The sequence below is a fragment of the Dama dama genome, chromosome 21 (genome assembly GCF_033118175.1).
Source record: "Dama dama isolate Ldn47 chromosome 21, ASM3311817v1, whole genome shotgun sequence".
Classification (NCBI taxonomy): Eukaryota; Metazoa; Chordata; class Mammalia; order Artiodactyla; family Cervidae; genus Dama; species Dama dama.
In genome coordinates, this window is record NC_083701.1 from 32366081 (window position 1) to 32381516 (window position 15436).

At 38.2% G+C, this 15436-nt stretch overlaps 1 protein-coding gene across 2 annotated transcripts in view; it reads left to right on the forward strand.

Annotated features, from left to right (window-relative positions):
• Window positions 1-15436, forward strand: part of C21H8orf34 (chromosome 21 C8orf34 homolog) — a 357039-nt gene that overhangs the window by 90096 nt on the left and 251507 nt on the right. For both annotated transcript variants that reach the window (XM_061123439.1, XM_061123440.1), the window contains exon 4: window positions 8384-8512. In XM_061123439.1, the coding sequence (XP_060979422.1) occupies window positions 8384-8512 (129 nt within the window). The remainder of the gene's footprint in view (window positions 1-8383; window positions 8513-15436) is intronic.

The following is a 15436-nucleotide window of genomic DNA, read 5'->3' on the forward strand; positions in this document are numbered from 1 at the left end:
GAAAATCTCATGGACAGAGGAGCCTGGTGGGCTGCAGTTCATGGGGTCGCAAAGAGTTGGGCACAAATGAGTGACTTACTTACTTATTTACTTATATGTCTATTAGGCCTAATTGATTTATAGTGTTGTTCAAATGCTCTGTTTTCTTATTGATCTGTTTAGATTTTTTCTATCCAATATTGACACAGAAGTATTAGACTTTCCAGCTATTATTGTAGAATTCTATACCCTCAGTTATATCAGTGTTTGATTCTTGTATTTGGGGGCTCTGCTGTTAGATTTGTATATGTTAAATAATTGTTAAATCTTCTTGGTTGGTTGCCCATTTTACCAATATGTAATACTCTTTGTCCTCTTTAACAAGTTTTGTCGTAAAGTCTATTTTGTCTGATATTAGCATAGCCACCCCTACTCTTTTTCATTAATGTTTTCATGGAATATCTTTCAAGCATTATTTCTTCAAATGTTCTTTCTTCTCCTTTTGCGACTACCATTATGTGTATGTTGGTACAATATACAAATTGATAAAGTAAGAAAAGTTATTTGAGATCTCAAATAATCCTTGAATGTATTTGATAAAATTTTACAACAATTCTTACTTTAAAACAAAACTAATAAAGAGACTTTCAAAATAAAAGGATTTTTTTTAGCTGAAGTATTATTTCACAGAAATATTTGTGTAATAAGTATAAAAAGTTTTCTAAGTGACTGTTTTTAAAAGAACAAAGACAATAATAAAAGGAAAAAAGACCGTATTAACAGTTATTAACTTTCATATGAGATAAATATCATTAACATTCATTACAAAAGATACTTATTGCTAAAACATATTTAAAAATATATACTGTATATTAATTAGGCCAGTTTTGTCAGGAACAAAATAACCTGTTACCCTATGCAATGGACTGTGAACTTGAATAGAATGTCATCTCCATGAGTACAAGGAATTTTGTTACATTTATTCACACTGGTTTACTCCTAGAACCTAGGATGGTGTTTGTGCTATACAAATGAGAGTATAAATGAGTAAATGAAGAGAATTTAAGGATAGATTAGTACAAAATATGTCCTGGTCTCATGAGATAACAGTTTAGAAGCTGTGCATTTTCAGGTAACAAAAAAAGAGCACATCACACAATGCAAGCTAGTATAGCTACAAAGATCTGCAAGATAATATTATTGTTGTAATTTTCAATTGTGAATTGTCACAACTAAAGGAAATTATGACAAAGAGAGTTCACTGAAGTTTTTCCTATGTGGTTGAAGCATTTTTACTATTTACCTGGTGTAGTGGTGGTTCTGATAGAATGGTTGAGGATGGTCAGTAGAGTCCTGGCAGAAGGGTCCAGAAAAACATTTGTCTATCAATTCCCTATACATGATAGTGTATACTGATTCTTTTATAGCCATTTCAAATTTGTGATCCAGATGAGAAAATTGAGGTAAGTACATTAACTTCAGTTAAAACCCAAAACTAGAACCAGTTCTCAGTATTTTTATTTATGCTCTTGTATTTGGCAGAGATTTCTCATTTTTTAATGTTTCATTTAGCACAGCATATGCAAAGAGGCCTTACAAATAGCTGTGAAAAGAAGAGAAGTGAAAAGCAAAGGAGAAAAGGAAAGATATTCCCATTTGAATGCAGAGTTCCAAAGAATAGCAGGGAGATATAAGAAAGCCTTCCTCAGAGATCAATGCAAAGAAATAGAGGAAAACAACAGAATGGGAAAGACTAGAGATCTCTTCAAGAAAATTAGAGATACCAAGGGAACATTTCACTCAAAGATGGGTTCGATAAAGGACAGAAATGCTATGGACCTAACAAATATTAAGAAGAGGTGGCAACAATACACAGAAGAACTGTACAAAAAAGATCTTCATGACCCAGATAATCACGATGGTGTGACCACTCACCTAAAGCCAGACAGCCTGGAATATGAAGTCAAGTCGGCCTTAGAAAGCATCACTACGAACAAAGCTAGTGGAGGTGATGGAATTCCAGTTGAGCTATTTCAAATCCTGAAAGATGATGCTGTGAAAGTACTGCATTCAATATGCCAGCAAATTTGGAAAACTCAGCAGTGGCCACAGGACTGGAAAAGGTCAGTTTTCATTCCAGTCCCAAAGAAAGGCAATGCCAAAGAATGCTAAAACTACCGCACAATTGCACTCATCTCACACGCTAGTAAAGTAATGCTCAAAATTCTACAAGCCAGGCTTCAACAATACTGAACCATGAACTTCCAGATGTTCAAGCTGGTTTTAGAAAAGGCAGAGGAACCAGAGATCAAATTGCCAACATCCGCTGGATCATCGAAAAAGCAAGAGAGTTCCAGAAAAACATCTATTTCTGCTTTATTGACTACGCCAAAGCCTTTGACTGTGTGGATCACAATGAACTGTAGAAAATTCTGAAAGAGATGGGAATACCAGACCACTTGACCTGCCTCTTGAGAAACCTATATGCAGGTCAGGAAGCAAAAGTTAGAACTGGACATGGAACAACAGACTGGTTCCAATGGAAAAGGAGTATGTCAAGGCTGTATATTGTCACCCTGCTTATTTAACTTATATGCAAAGTACATCATGAGAAACGCTGGGCTGGAAGAAGCACAAGCTGGAATCAAGATTGCCAGGAGAAATATCAATAACCTCAGATATGCAGATGACACCACCCTTATGGCAGAAAGTGAAGATGAACTAAAAAGCCTCTTGAGGAAAGTGAAAGAGGAGAGTGAAAAAGTTGGCTTAAAGCTCAACATTCAGAAAACTAAGATCATGGCATCTGGTTCCATCACTTCATGAGAAATACATGGGGAGACAGTGGATACAGTGTCAGACTTTATTTTTTGGGGCTCCAAAATCACTGCAGATGGTGATTGCAGCCATGAAATTAAAAGACGCTTACTCCTTGGAAGGAAAGTTATGACCAACCTAGACAGCATATTAAAAAGCAGAGACATTACCTTGCCAACAAAGATCCATCTAGTCAAGGCTATGGTTTTTCCAGTGGTCATGTATGGATATGAGAGTTGAACTGTGAAGAAAGCTGAATGCCGAAGAATTGATGCTTTTGAACTATGGTGCTGGACTCTTGAGAGTCCCTTGGACTGCAAGGAGATCCAACCAGTCCATCCTAAAGGAGATCAGTCCTGGGTGTTCATTGGAAGGACTGATGCTGAAGCTGAAACTCCAATACTTTGGCCACCTCGTGCGAAGAGTTGACTCTTTGGAAAAGACCGTGATGCTGGGAGGGATTGGGGGCAGGAGGAGAAGGGGATGACAGAGGATGAGATGGCTGGATGGCATCACCGACTCCATGGACATGAGTTTGAGTAAACTCTGGGAGTTGGTGATGGACAGGGAGGCCTGGTGTGCTGCGATTCATGGAGTTACAAAGAGTCGGACATGACTGAGCAACTGAACTGAACTGATGAAAAGAGGAATAGCTGTATATTTGTTAAAATTTTAAGAAAAAAATGAAAAGACTGTGTATGGAAAACATAAATTGCATAGATACAAGAGAATATATATGGCAATGCAATGTCTGAAATATCATAGTATGGAAATGCAGAAGGCAAGAGACATGAAATAATAAATTCACTATAATCAACTTTAGGTATATCATAACTATAGTACTGGGAAATCTCCTGACATATTATAAATGAAGGTAAAGTACTTGGGAGGAAGTTTCAGGAAAGAATACTAGCATTTATTAAATTTTTAGAAAACAGAGTTAAAAGATCTAAATAATTGAAATTATTTTGGTTCAAAAGAAATGGATAAACAATATATTAAAAGTCATTTGGAGAGAATAGTAAGTTTATTATTTGACCCACAGATGAAAACTATTGGTGGAGATATCAGGATTAAATTAATTCTGATTTGATTAATGTTGTTCAAAATAGGCTCTGCTCAGTATACAGTAGGCTGTTTGTGAAGTAGTGACCTCTTTATGAATGAATGGAGCATGACCATTTATATGGTGCTGTGGATGGGTTTGTGCTGTGATCTGGGAATGTGTTTTATCTCAGTGATATTACAGGTTGTCCCTAATCTCAGATTGTTTCACCTTGTATGGATCATATTAATGTTCTGTTGTTTATACCATTCTATTGTTATCCATTTCTCCTGAGGACATTTTTTAGACCATATAAACTGTAGCCCTGAATTTTAATACTAAGTATTACCTAAGCAAGGTTTTTAATTTATTAGAAACCTTTACAGATTCTCACCTGGAGTCTGTAAACTGGGCTGATGACTCCCAAATCACCTTCCATTAGTTATCAAAACATCTTCTGAAATCATCCAGTGTAGTTGATTAGACCATGATTATCCTGTGGCCTTCCTTGTCCTAGATTTGGATCCCATGATAAATTGAATATCACATATGTAGCACATTGTCACAAGCTACAGAACTATAGAAAGAAATTTGTCTTAGTTTCTCTTGAAAGTTCCTGAGGGAAAGAACTTGGATGTCATATCATTTCTCTATAGTCCTACATATAACCTCCTCCAAATTCCATGGTTGTAAACAACAAATTATAGTTTCTCAGGGTTCTGCAAATTGGCTGCGTAGTTCTGCTGGTCTCATCTGAGTTTGCCCATGAGGGCATTCAAGTGGTGTTCTGTAAAGTCTGCTGGGGTGGGCAGCGGGGCATGGCTCATGATTATCTGGGGAGGTTGATTGGGACTGATTTTTTTTAAAAAAGACTATGTTCTTATTTTTTTTATTTGATAGGATATGGTAATTTTAAGAAAAGTTAGATAATATAATGATGCAGTTTAGAGAAATTACTTTTAAAAGGGCTAACAAAAGTACCAGTAAGTGTTGTAAAGGATCTGGTACAAGTACAGTTTTCTCTGCCTCCTCTTCTGAGTTTCTCTTCCCTGTGCCTGAGCTTGCCCCCTGGGAACTCCTGGGGTATTACCTGTGGGGTAATAGGTGCATGCTTTAAGGTCTTTTCTAGAACCATTGATCACGATCGCTGCTTCCCCGCTCCACTGCTTGAAAACTGGGATACTGATGTTAGCTGACATCTCCATCCCAGAGTCCCTTAAACAAAGAAACACAGAGGAGACAGATGCATGTTTTTAGTTTAGGTATATTTAAGTTATAGAAGTAATTACTTCTTTAATTTAAATAAATCTTTAAATATTGCTTATAATGACAATGAAAAAGATACAAACATGTAGAAAGATAGATTCTCTCCCATCAGCCATTTCATATGCTACTCCCCCGGAAATAGTTTGTATCTTTTCACATCCTTTGAAATGATTTACATTCTTTTGCATCCTTTTCTTTGTCTAAACTAACATAAAATACGTGGGAGTTGATTTGCTTTATGAAACTGGCTTTAAACTGTACACATTCCTAAGCAACTTGTTTTTACTGTTTTAAAATGTGTTATGGATATATCTCCATGCAAATGAACTTAGATCTATGTTGTATATTTTCATAAATACATACCTGTACCATAGTGTGAATATGCCATAATTTGTTTATTCCCCTGTAAAGTGCATTTAGTTTTATAGATTATTTACAGAGTTTTACAACCACAAACTGTTTGGTGAAATAAACAATTATCATGCACTTTCTGATAAAATAAACCTCTTTTTACATTATATACATAACTATGAGTCTTTTAATTTATGTATTATAATTTATCAGAAATAATATTGCTGAGTCAGAGCGTCAGTATATGTTCTATTATAATAAATATTTCTGAATTACTTCTAAAAAGGTGGCTGAAGAAATTTTTCAGTAGGTTGAGAGTATTTTTCCTATAACCTTACCATGTAAATATTTTAAAATTATTTTATTTTTATCAAACATAGACATATATGGTATAAAGAGCAAATTAATACCATAAGACAAGTGTCCTTCTTTTCTTCTTGTTCTGCTTCTATTGTGGACCCACTTTTAACTCTTAGATGTTTCTTTTGGCATGCAGATCTATATATCTAAACATAGAAGATACTTGCATAGTTCTCTTTTAGCTTTTAAATTTGAAGCATCATCTCTTGACCTCTCTCTAAGACATGTGCTTTATTCCCAAGACCCATCACATTCTCACAGTACAGGCAGGCAGATATTTCAAATGTTGGTTGATGTATACTCTGCACTGATATTTTTATGATTGTGTTAATTAGCCTTTTTCATAGTAGAATCATAAGAAAGCCAACTTTTGTTTCTAGAATCAATAATTGGCTTGTTTTCTGCTTGCTTTGCTTTCTCTGTACCCATCACTAATACTTCATGAAAACGTGCCTTAAAATATTAAAACTTTCAATAACTAAAACACATCGTGTTCTTCTATCTTACTTTAATTTATATTTTATACTTTATTTCATTTAAAAAGTCTTAGAGACTTCTCTCCTGTAGTCCTTTGTCCTCTTGTTCCAGTCTTAACTCCTTGGTTTCCATTCTTTTCCTCAGCTGTCTGCTGAGACAATCCTTTACCTGTCATCCTGAGGCTTATGTTTTCTTTCCTCTTATGGAGGATTATCTGTTTCCTGAATCTCAACTCATTCCAGTTTGGGGCTTACTTATTTTTGTGGAGGACCTCCACTAGGAGCTTTCTGAAAAAGAGTGCTTGCCAGGTGCATTTTTTGAGTCCTCTCAAGTATCTTGACTGACTCTTTGTGCTGTGTGCTGAGTCTCTTCAGTCGTGTCTGACTCTTTGCGGTCTTATGGACTGTAGCCCACCAGGCTCCTCTGTGCATGGGATTCTCCAGGCAAGAATACTGGAGTGGGTTGCCATGCCCTCCTCCAGGGGATTTCCTGGCCCCGGGATTGAACTCTCGTCTTCTATGTCTCCTGCATTGCCAGCTGGGTTCTTTACCACTGGCACCACCTGGGAAACCCGATTGACCCTTAAAGTAAAGTGTGAAGTGAAGTCGCTCAGTTGTGTCCGACTCTTTGTGACCCCGTGGACTGTATCCTACCAGGCTCCTCTGTCCATGGGATTCTCCAGGCAAGAATACTGGAGTGGGTTGCTATTTCCTTCTCCAGGGGATCTTTCTGACTCAGGTATCGAATCCAGGTTTCCTACATAGTGGGCAGATGCTTTACCCTCTGAGCCACCAGGGAAGCTCATTTTAGTTGGGTGTAAAATTCTAAATTAAAAAAATAAATAAATAAAATTCTAGGTTAGAAGTAATCTTCAGTTAAAAATTTGAAGGAACTTCTCCTGTGTCTTCTGAGGCCAAGCATTGCTGCTGAGAAATCAAATGATAATTTGGTTTGCTATTTTTGTCTCTGAAAGCTTTTAAAGATGTTTTCTTTATTACCACTGTTGTAAAATTTTGTGATAATGTGTCTTGAATTATGGGCTTCCCTGGTAGCTCAGCTGGTAAAGAATCCACCTGCAATTAGGAGACAATGGTTGAATTCCTGGGTCGGGAAGATCCCCTGGAGAAGGGATAGGCTACCCACTCCAGTATTCTTGGGCTTCCCTGGTGGCTCAGATGGTGAAGAATCTGCCTGCAATGTGGGAGACCTCAGTTGGATCCCTGGGTTGGGATGATCCCTGGAGAAGGTAAAGGTTACCCACTTTAGTATTCTTGCCTAGAGAATTTCATGGCCTGGAGGGCCACAGTCCATGGGGTCATAAAGAGTTGGACACAACCGAGTGACTAAACACAGCACAGCCTTGCATTATACTGGACATTTAATGGATCCTTCTAATCTGGAAGGCAATTATGTTTTTCTATTCTTATTATTTTGGCCTTGGTCCTCCTTGATTGATACTTTAATGTTTAAATGGTATGAAATGTTCACTTTTTTGGTATCTCTATCTTCAAGGTGTAGATTTCAGTTTTCTCTACCTTGTTAAATCCACTTGTCACTCATCAGTTCATTTTGCATCTTCCTTTAAAAATGTATTGTCTTCTTTCTTTGTTTAGCCAATTCTTTGACAAAAGAAAAGCACCAATAATATAATTTTAGTGAGAACTTGAGGGAAAGTGAAGGTAAATATAAGTATTCAGTCTTGTTTTATCAGAAGACAGCAGGAATGTCTTAAAAACATTTAACAAATTGCTCATGAAGAAGGTAGCAGTTATTTTTAAGCTGCCGAAACATAATATAACATACTTTGCTTGTGTTATTCCTTAATTTATATGAATTACTAGTGTTAAATCAGTGCTTGAAATTTCTTTTTTCTATAAACATTGTCACACTTCCTTTACTTGTTTAGTTAAAACATTTCTTAAAATCCAGCTTCATAACTTCGCTTCTGTTTGCTCACAAAAGAACTATTTCCAAAAACCATTTTTATTCTGTACACTGATCTTGAGACAGTCTTTCACATAATGATGAATAGTAAGTTTTTATCATTCTGTAGCATGCTTATGAAGTAATCGTTTTTTTTAAACATAGTGCCAAGGTCAGTAGATCATCCTAAGTGGAACTGGCGGACTAAACCAGAAAGCCGTGATTTTGATGAATTGAACCACATCCTTCAAGAGAGCAAGAAACTGGGAAAAGCCCTTGAGAATCTCTCTCGAAGTAAGTTCATTTACTTGATTGTAATTGGAATTCCTAACCAATATTAAAGTAGAAACATTCATTACCATTACCAATAACCTACTTCCAACATCCTCATTATAATTCCATGAGCGGCTGTAGAGTTCTGGAGCATGAGATTGGATGTGAGGACCGATCGTGCGTGTTACGTGGATTCGTGGGAAGACCGGTTATATAGAGTAGGAAGAGCTATAGCCCCCTCCCCACAACGGCTGTTTGACTCTCATCTCCCTCCAAGGCCTCTGTTCATTACCCAGGTCAGCTGTACACCTAATGGTGTCTTATTCATTCTTCTCTTCTGAACCCTGTGTGTGTCATCCCAGTTCATGCACAAACCCGTTGCTTCCTTGAGTTTTTGATGTCTCTAAACTTCTTAATAGTGACTGGGCCAGATTCTTCTTAGAATCCTCTCATAACCTAGCAATATACCTTTTTGTAAAAGCAGTGATCTATAATCCAAGGGCCTGAGTTAACAGTTTTGCCACCTATGAGGTTAATAACCTTAGATAAATCATTATACCTATCATTAAACCTGTATGAGCCTTGGTCCTCGCATCTCCAGATCAGGAAGACGTGGTTCCATCTCCTTCTTCTGATGGGTGGGAATGTTTAAAATGATATATTTCAGGTAGACAAATATTTGATTTGATCAATGCATTCTATATATATAGTATAGTATATACATAAAATATATATTTATATGTAAATATATATATGTATACACTTTGCAGTTTTTGTAGTGAGTTCAAAGTATTTCTGTCTTTCTCTGGTTCTTAAATATCTTTCAATTTTAAAAATTAGGCATCTCTGGAAACATAATGCTATAGTCTCACTAAAATTTTCTTTTGGTGTGATAGCATATTAAAGATTCATATTAAACTAGAATACTAGTAAATTCTAGTAGATTATGTTTTAGGATCAGTCTGTTTTTTAAAATAGCAGTGTTACTAGTTTCTTGATATTTTTTCCAAGTTAAAAATTTCCCTTATTATATTTTGGGAGAATTGTTTATATGACTATCTATGTGTTTATATATTATGCTATACTATAATTATATATTTATATACTATATTTTATTGTTTTATGGTTTTTTATAGAGAGATTTTGCTTTTTCATACTTCTTAATTTATAATTCACCAGAGCCACTAGATTTTTTACTTAACCTTTGTGTAGTTAGCCTGTCTCAATGTTAACTTGGCTTCTGATAGATTCTCATAATTTTGCCATTAGTAGGAGCTCTTTGGTTGAGATTCAAGAAAATCCTGCTTTTGGCTAGGTTTACTTTTGGACCGAATAATGATAAAATGAGTTTTCAGCTAATTATTATCTTCATGAAAAGAACCTTACCTATTAATATGTCAGAGGCTTTAGTGTGGGTCTGTATGTGTATATGTGTGTGTGTGTGTGTATGCTTTGGTGTCACTTGATCATTATAAAGGGGCTCTGTTTTTTGTGGCAGTAATGGTGATGTTTATGTGGGGTAAGGGAGCAGTTGGTCACACAGGGAGAGGTTGCTTATTTCTCTGGGTAAGTTTCTGAGTCTCTTTTGGAACAAAAGGCTACTTTCTTGGATGACTTGAGTTTCTGTGATTTTTGCTCTCTGAGATTTAATATTAACTTCTTGTCTTATGTCCAACATGTGTCTAACTACTCGGTTACCAGTTCACCTGAGATGATCATTGTAAATTAGTAGAAATATCCCCAGTGGCTCAGCAGTAAAGAATATGCCTGAGTGTAGATGACGAAGGAGTTGTGGGTTTGATCCCTGGGTCAGGAAGATCCCTTGGGGAAGGAAATGGCAACTCACTCCAGTATTCTTGCCTGGGAAAGTCCGTGGCCTGAGGAGCCTGGTGGGTTACAGTTTGAGGGGCTGCAGAGAGTTGGACATGAGGGAACACGCCTGAGCACAATGTTTATTTAGTGATCTCGCTGCCCAGAATTGAACTAAAATCTCAAACTGTTCATCCATCTTCCTGAAGCTAGATGTCAATTCATTCCTGTTTGATCTTGTTTGACTTTTATAATAGACTTTCACTTGGTAACTCTTTCTCTAAAATAGTGGTGACTTTATTAACCATTGTTTTATTTAATAGGAAGAGTTAGGGAATGGAATCTTTCCTCCAATTACAGTCAAAAGGAATGTTCCTTGTCTTATTATTGTGGACTGTTTTCCTGTACCATGGAAAGGTTGGAAGTTTTTAGTGAGTGCCTAATTTTCATACAGTCTCTGATAGAATTCTCTCTGGTAAGGCTGGTCTTTGCTTTATCCTAGTTTTACTTCCTAAAACATAATACATTATTTAAAGTATTTGTTATTAGTAGAGATTGACAGCAAAAAATCATTTATATCCCTCAAAATGGTAGAATTATCTCATCTCTACAGCTGTCAGCTTATACAGACTTAAATGCAACCCCCTCCTTCCTTCTCCCTCTCTCACTCTTTCAAATAATAACAGGAAAGATTTGAAATTCTCTCCAGTTTGCAGATAGGAATTGTGTATCAGTAGCAACTGTACCATGCTCTTTTTCTGGCTTTTTGCAAACCTCTCAGTGTAATGCTTTATCTTAAAGTCAGACATGACTTGTGACCCTCTTCATGCTGTGTTCCTTACCTCAAGGTAGATATGTTAGAATAGTTTGAGTGGCCTGGAATAGTACCAAATATTAGTTTCATGACCTTGGGAATAAACCTTCCTGGGTTTTTGTCACCTCTACTGTAAAGTTGGAATAATCATGGTACTATTTCTGAAGGTTTTATGACAATCACATGAGATGTTGTGTCTAAAGTGTTTAATATCATGCCTGGTATGAAATAACTGCCAATTAAACATTATATAGGGGGCGTTCCTGATAGCTAAGCTGGTAAAGAATTCGCCTACAGTGCAGGAGACCCTGGTTTGATTCCTGGGTCAGGAAGATTCCCTTAGAGAAGGGATAGGCTACCTATTCCAGTATTCTTGGGCTTCCCTGGTGGCTCAGTCAGTAAAGAATCTGCCTGCAATGTGGGAGACCTGGGTTCGATCCCTGGGTTGGGAAGATCCCCTGGAGGAGAGCATGGCAGCCCACTCCAGTATTCTTGCCTGGAGAATTCCATGGACAGAGGAGCCTGGTGGACTATGGTCCATGGGGTCTCAAAGAGTTGGACATGACTGACTGATTAAGCACATCACACACAGCACAAACGTTAGATATAACATTCCATTTCTATTATTGTTTAACAAATTACCAGAAACTTAGTAGCTTTAAAAAGTACAAATTTATTATCTTACTATTTTTGTGTTTCTTTCGGGAGTTTGAGTGCAGGTTAGTTGGGTCCTCTGCTCAGGGTCTGGGCAAGCTGAAATTAAGGTGCTGGTGGGGGCTGGGGTCACTCCTGGGTCTTCTAAGCTCATACACATTGTTGGTCAAATTCAGTGCTTGCTCTTGCAACACTGAGTCCCCTTTTTTTCTCATTGGCTCTTGGCCGGAGTGTTCTTAGCTCATTCCCAGGTCTTGCCTTGTGGTCTCCTCCTCTCACAACAACAATGAGCTGTTTCTTCCTTGAGGCCACTGGGGAAGCTTTGCCTTCTTTTAAAAGGCTCATCTGATTAGGTCAGGACCACCAGGATTTACTTCGGATTTACTCAGTCTGCTGTTTAGTAACCAAATCAAGAGAGAGATACCCTTTCATCTTCAGTGGTTCCACCATGCAGACTCAAAAGGAAAAGACTGCACAGGTGTGTATCTTGGGAGCTGTCCTGATTTCTGCCTGCCACAGATATTATTAGTGTTATTACTATTTATCCCTGACAGCCAATAACATAATTCAGCTGAGCCCTGCAAAACAGAAGTGTACCATGAGCCACACATGTGATTTTATATGTTCAAAATACGCATATTACAAAAAAGCAAAAAAGAAACCTGTAAAATTAATTTTAATACAATATTAACCTACTGTATCTAAATTGTTATCATTTAATTTATATTCCATCTAAAAATTATTATTGAGGTGTTTTATATTGTTTTTCTTTCATACTGAGTCTTCAGAAGTCTGTTGTGAATTTTATTCTACAGCACCCCTCAGCATGGACAAGCCACATTTCGAATGTCCGTTAGCCATCTGCTGAGTAGCTCCCATGATGAACACCACAGTTCTGATGTTAAAACAAACACACACAACCTTCTCTTGAGGTTGAGTTCCCTCAGACAGCATCAGAATTCCTTCTTCCTCTTTCATCCAAGTTTTCAAAAAGAATAGTTAACGCGCATCTTCTCCGCCTGCTCGGGTTCCTCTCACTCCTCAGTATAGTTATATTATTGGACCTGTCATTCTGCTCAGACTTTTCTCACTATGGTCACCACCAGTTGAATCCAAATTGTCAAACTCAGCGAACACTCTTTCTCATTTGCAAAAATTGCTTTGGTTGTTTTAACACCAGTGATGACTCTGTCTGTCTTCAAACCCTTGATGTTTTAGTTTCTGGAACCTGGCCTTCATTTGATGGTCTTTGGATGCCCTACACATCATTTCTTGTAGGTTTCTTTCTAATACACTTCTTTCTTTCCTGCTGCTCTAGATGTTTTTCATCCTCTGTTCTGTTCTTCCAACTGTTCTCTGTGTCTAGCCTTATCCTCCCTCACAGACTTAATTATCACCCCTACACAGCTAACCCAGATGAGTGTATTTCTCATCCAGACTGTTCATGATTTTATACAAGGTGGTGGCTATCCCACTGCCATGTCAAACTCAATTTATCTGAGTAGATCATACTTCCTTCTTTACCACTGCTTTTTTTGCTTGCCTTATCTTAGCTAGTGACACCTACCTACTGGTTCAGCCAAACTGGACTCATATTTCTAACTTTTTTTTTTTTTTAAGATTTTTTGATGTGAGCCATTATGAAAGTCTTTGAGTTGGTTACAGTATTGCTTCTATGTTTTGTTTTTTTTGGCCATGAGGCACCTAGGATTTTAACTCTTCAACCAGGGATCTAACCCGCACCCCATGCATTAGAAGGCAGAGTGTTTTTAAAATGTTTATTATCTATTTATTTTTGGCTTCACTGGGTCTTTGTTGCTATACACAGGCTTTCTTGAGTTTTGGGAAGCGGGGGCCGCTCTTCATTGCTGCGAGTGGACTTCTCAATGTTGCAGGCTATAGGCACATGGGCTCAGTATTTGCTGCTTAGGGGCTTATTGCTCTGTGGCATGTGGGATCTTCCTGGACCAGGGATTGAATTCATGTCCCCTGCATTCTTGGGTAGATTCTTAACCACTGGACCACCAGGGAAATCCCTGTCTGTAACTATTTAATAATTAATTCCCAAGTCTTGAGATTTCCCTGCTCTCTTGGGGGGCATCCCAGGTGGCGCTAGTGGTAAAGAACCTGCCTGCCATGCAGGTTCATAAGTGCAGGAGACATAAGAGATGTGGGTTCAATCCCGGGGTCAGGAAGATCCCCTGGAGAAGGAAATGGCAGTCCTTTCCAGTATTCTGGCCTGGAAAATCCAATGGACAGAGGAGCCTGGCAGGCTACAGTCCACGGGGTCACACATAGTTGGACACAACTGAATCGACTTAGCATGCACACACTCTCTCTTGGGTGTGATTCTCTTCTCTGCCCCTATTAGTACCCTGTAATTCACACTCAACATCACTGACCAGACCATTGGTTTATCCATTTAGACGTTCCATTTTTATTTCATTTCATTCCTGCTCCATGACAGGAAAAAAACAAGTGTAGTCCTTATCTGAATTGAGCCTGTGGCTGAAGGGCTTGCCATAACTTTATGTTAGGGGAGTCTCATGGCCAACATCTCTGTGGCTTAATACCATGTAAGTCTTTAGTCATTGCATAGAGTGTGCCTGATGCTGGAGAAGACTCTTGAGAGTCCCTTGGAAAGCAAGGAGATCAAACCAGTCAATCCTAACGGAAATCAACCCTAAATACTCTTTGGAAGGACTGACGCTGAAGCAGAAGCTGAAACTTCAGTACTTTGGCCTCCTGATGCAAAGAGCTGACTTACTGGAAAAAACCCTGATACTGGGAAGGATTGAAGGCAGGAGGTGAAGGGGTTGACAGGATAAGATGATTGGATGCCATCACAGATTCAATGGACATGAACTTGAGCAAACTCAGTGAGATGGTGAGGGGCAGGGAAGCCTGGAATGCTGCAGTCCATGGGGTCGCAAAGAGTTGGCCACAACTTGCTACTGAACAACAACAACAGAGTGTGACAGGAATACAGACTATTCTACCCTGTTATTCTCCCATCTTTAGCACCTGATCCAAGGGGCCTGCACGTAGACAGAGACGATAGAGGATTACAGGGGTGGTTTCTAATGTTTCGAAGTGGAAGTGCACGAATGACGCCACCTACATTCTACAACTGACTGCAAAGGAAGCGGGGAATGTAGTCCAGCTCGTGAGCCCAGGAGAACTGGAAATAGTCTGAGGCACCAATAACCAGTCCTGTCCACACTCTTGTTTCTCTGTTCCTCCAAACAGCCCTTACTGCAGTCAGTGGGCTGGATCTACAGTGAAAACCTGACACCGCTTGTTGCAGACATTCAGTGGCTCCTTAAAACCTCATAGAAACTTCTCTGGTGGTCCAGTGGTTATGACTTCCCCTTCTAATGCAGAGGATGTGAATTCAATCCCTGATCGGGGAGCTAAGATCTTATGTGCCTCGTGGCGATAAAACCAAAACATGAAACAGAAGCAATGTTGTAACAAATTCAATAAAACCTTTGAATATGGTCCACATCAAAAAAATCTTTATGAAAAAAAAAACTCATAGAAGGTTCTCCATGCTCTGACCCTTAGTCACGTGTCTGGTATCATCTCTCATGACTCATCATCAGGCCACTTATGCACCAGTAACAGGGGAATTTTTCACACTCACTGATGTTCTTCCCTTTCTCATA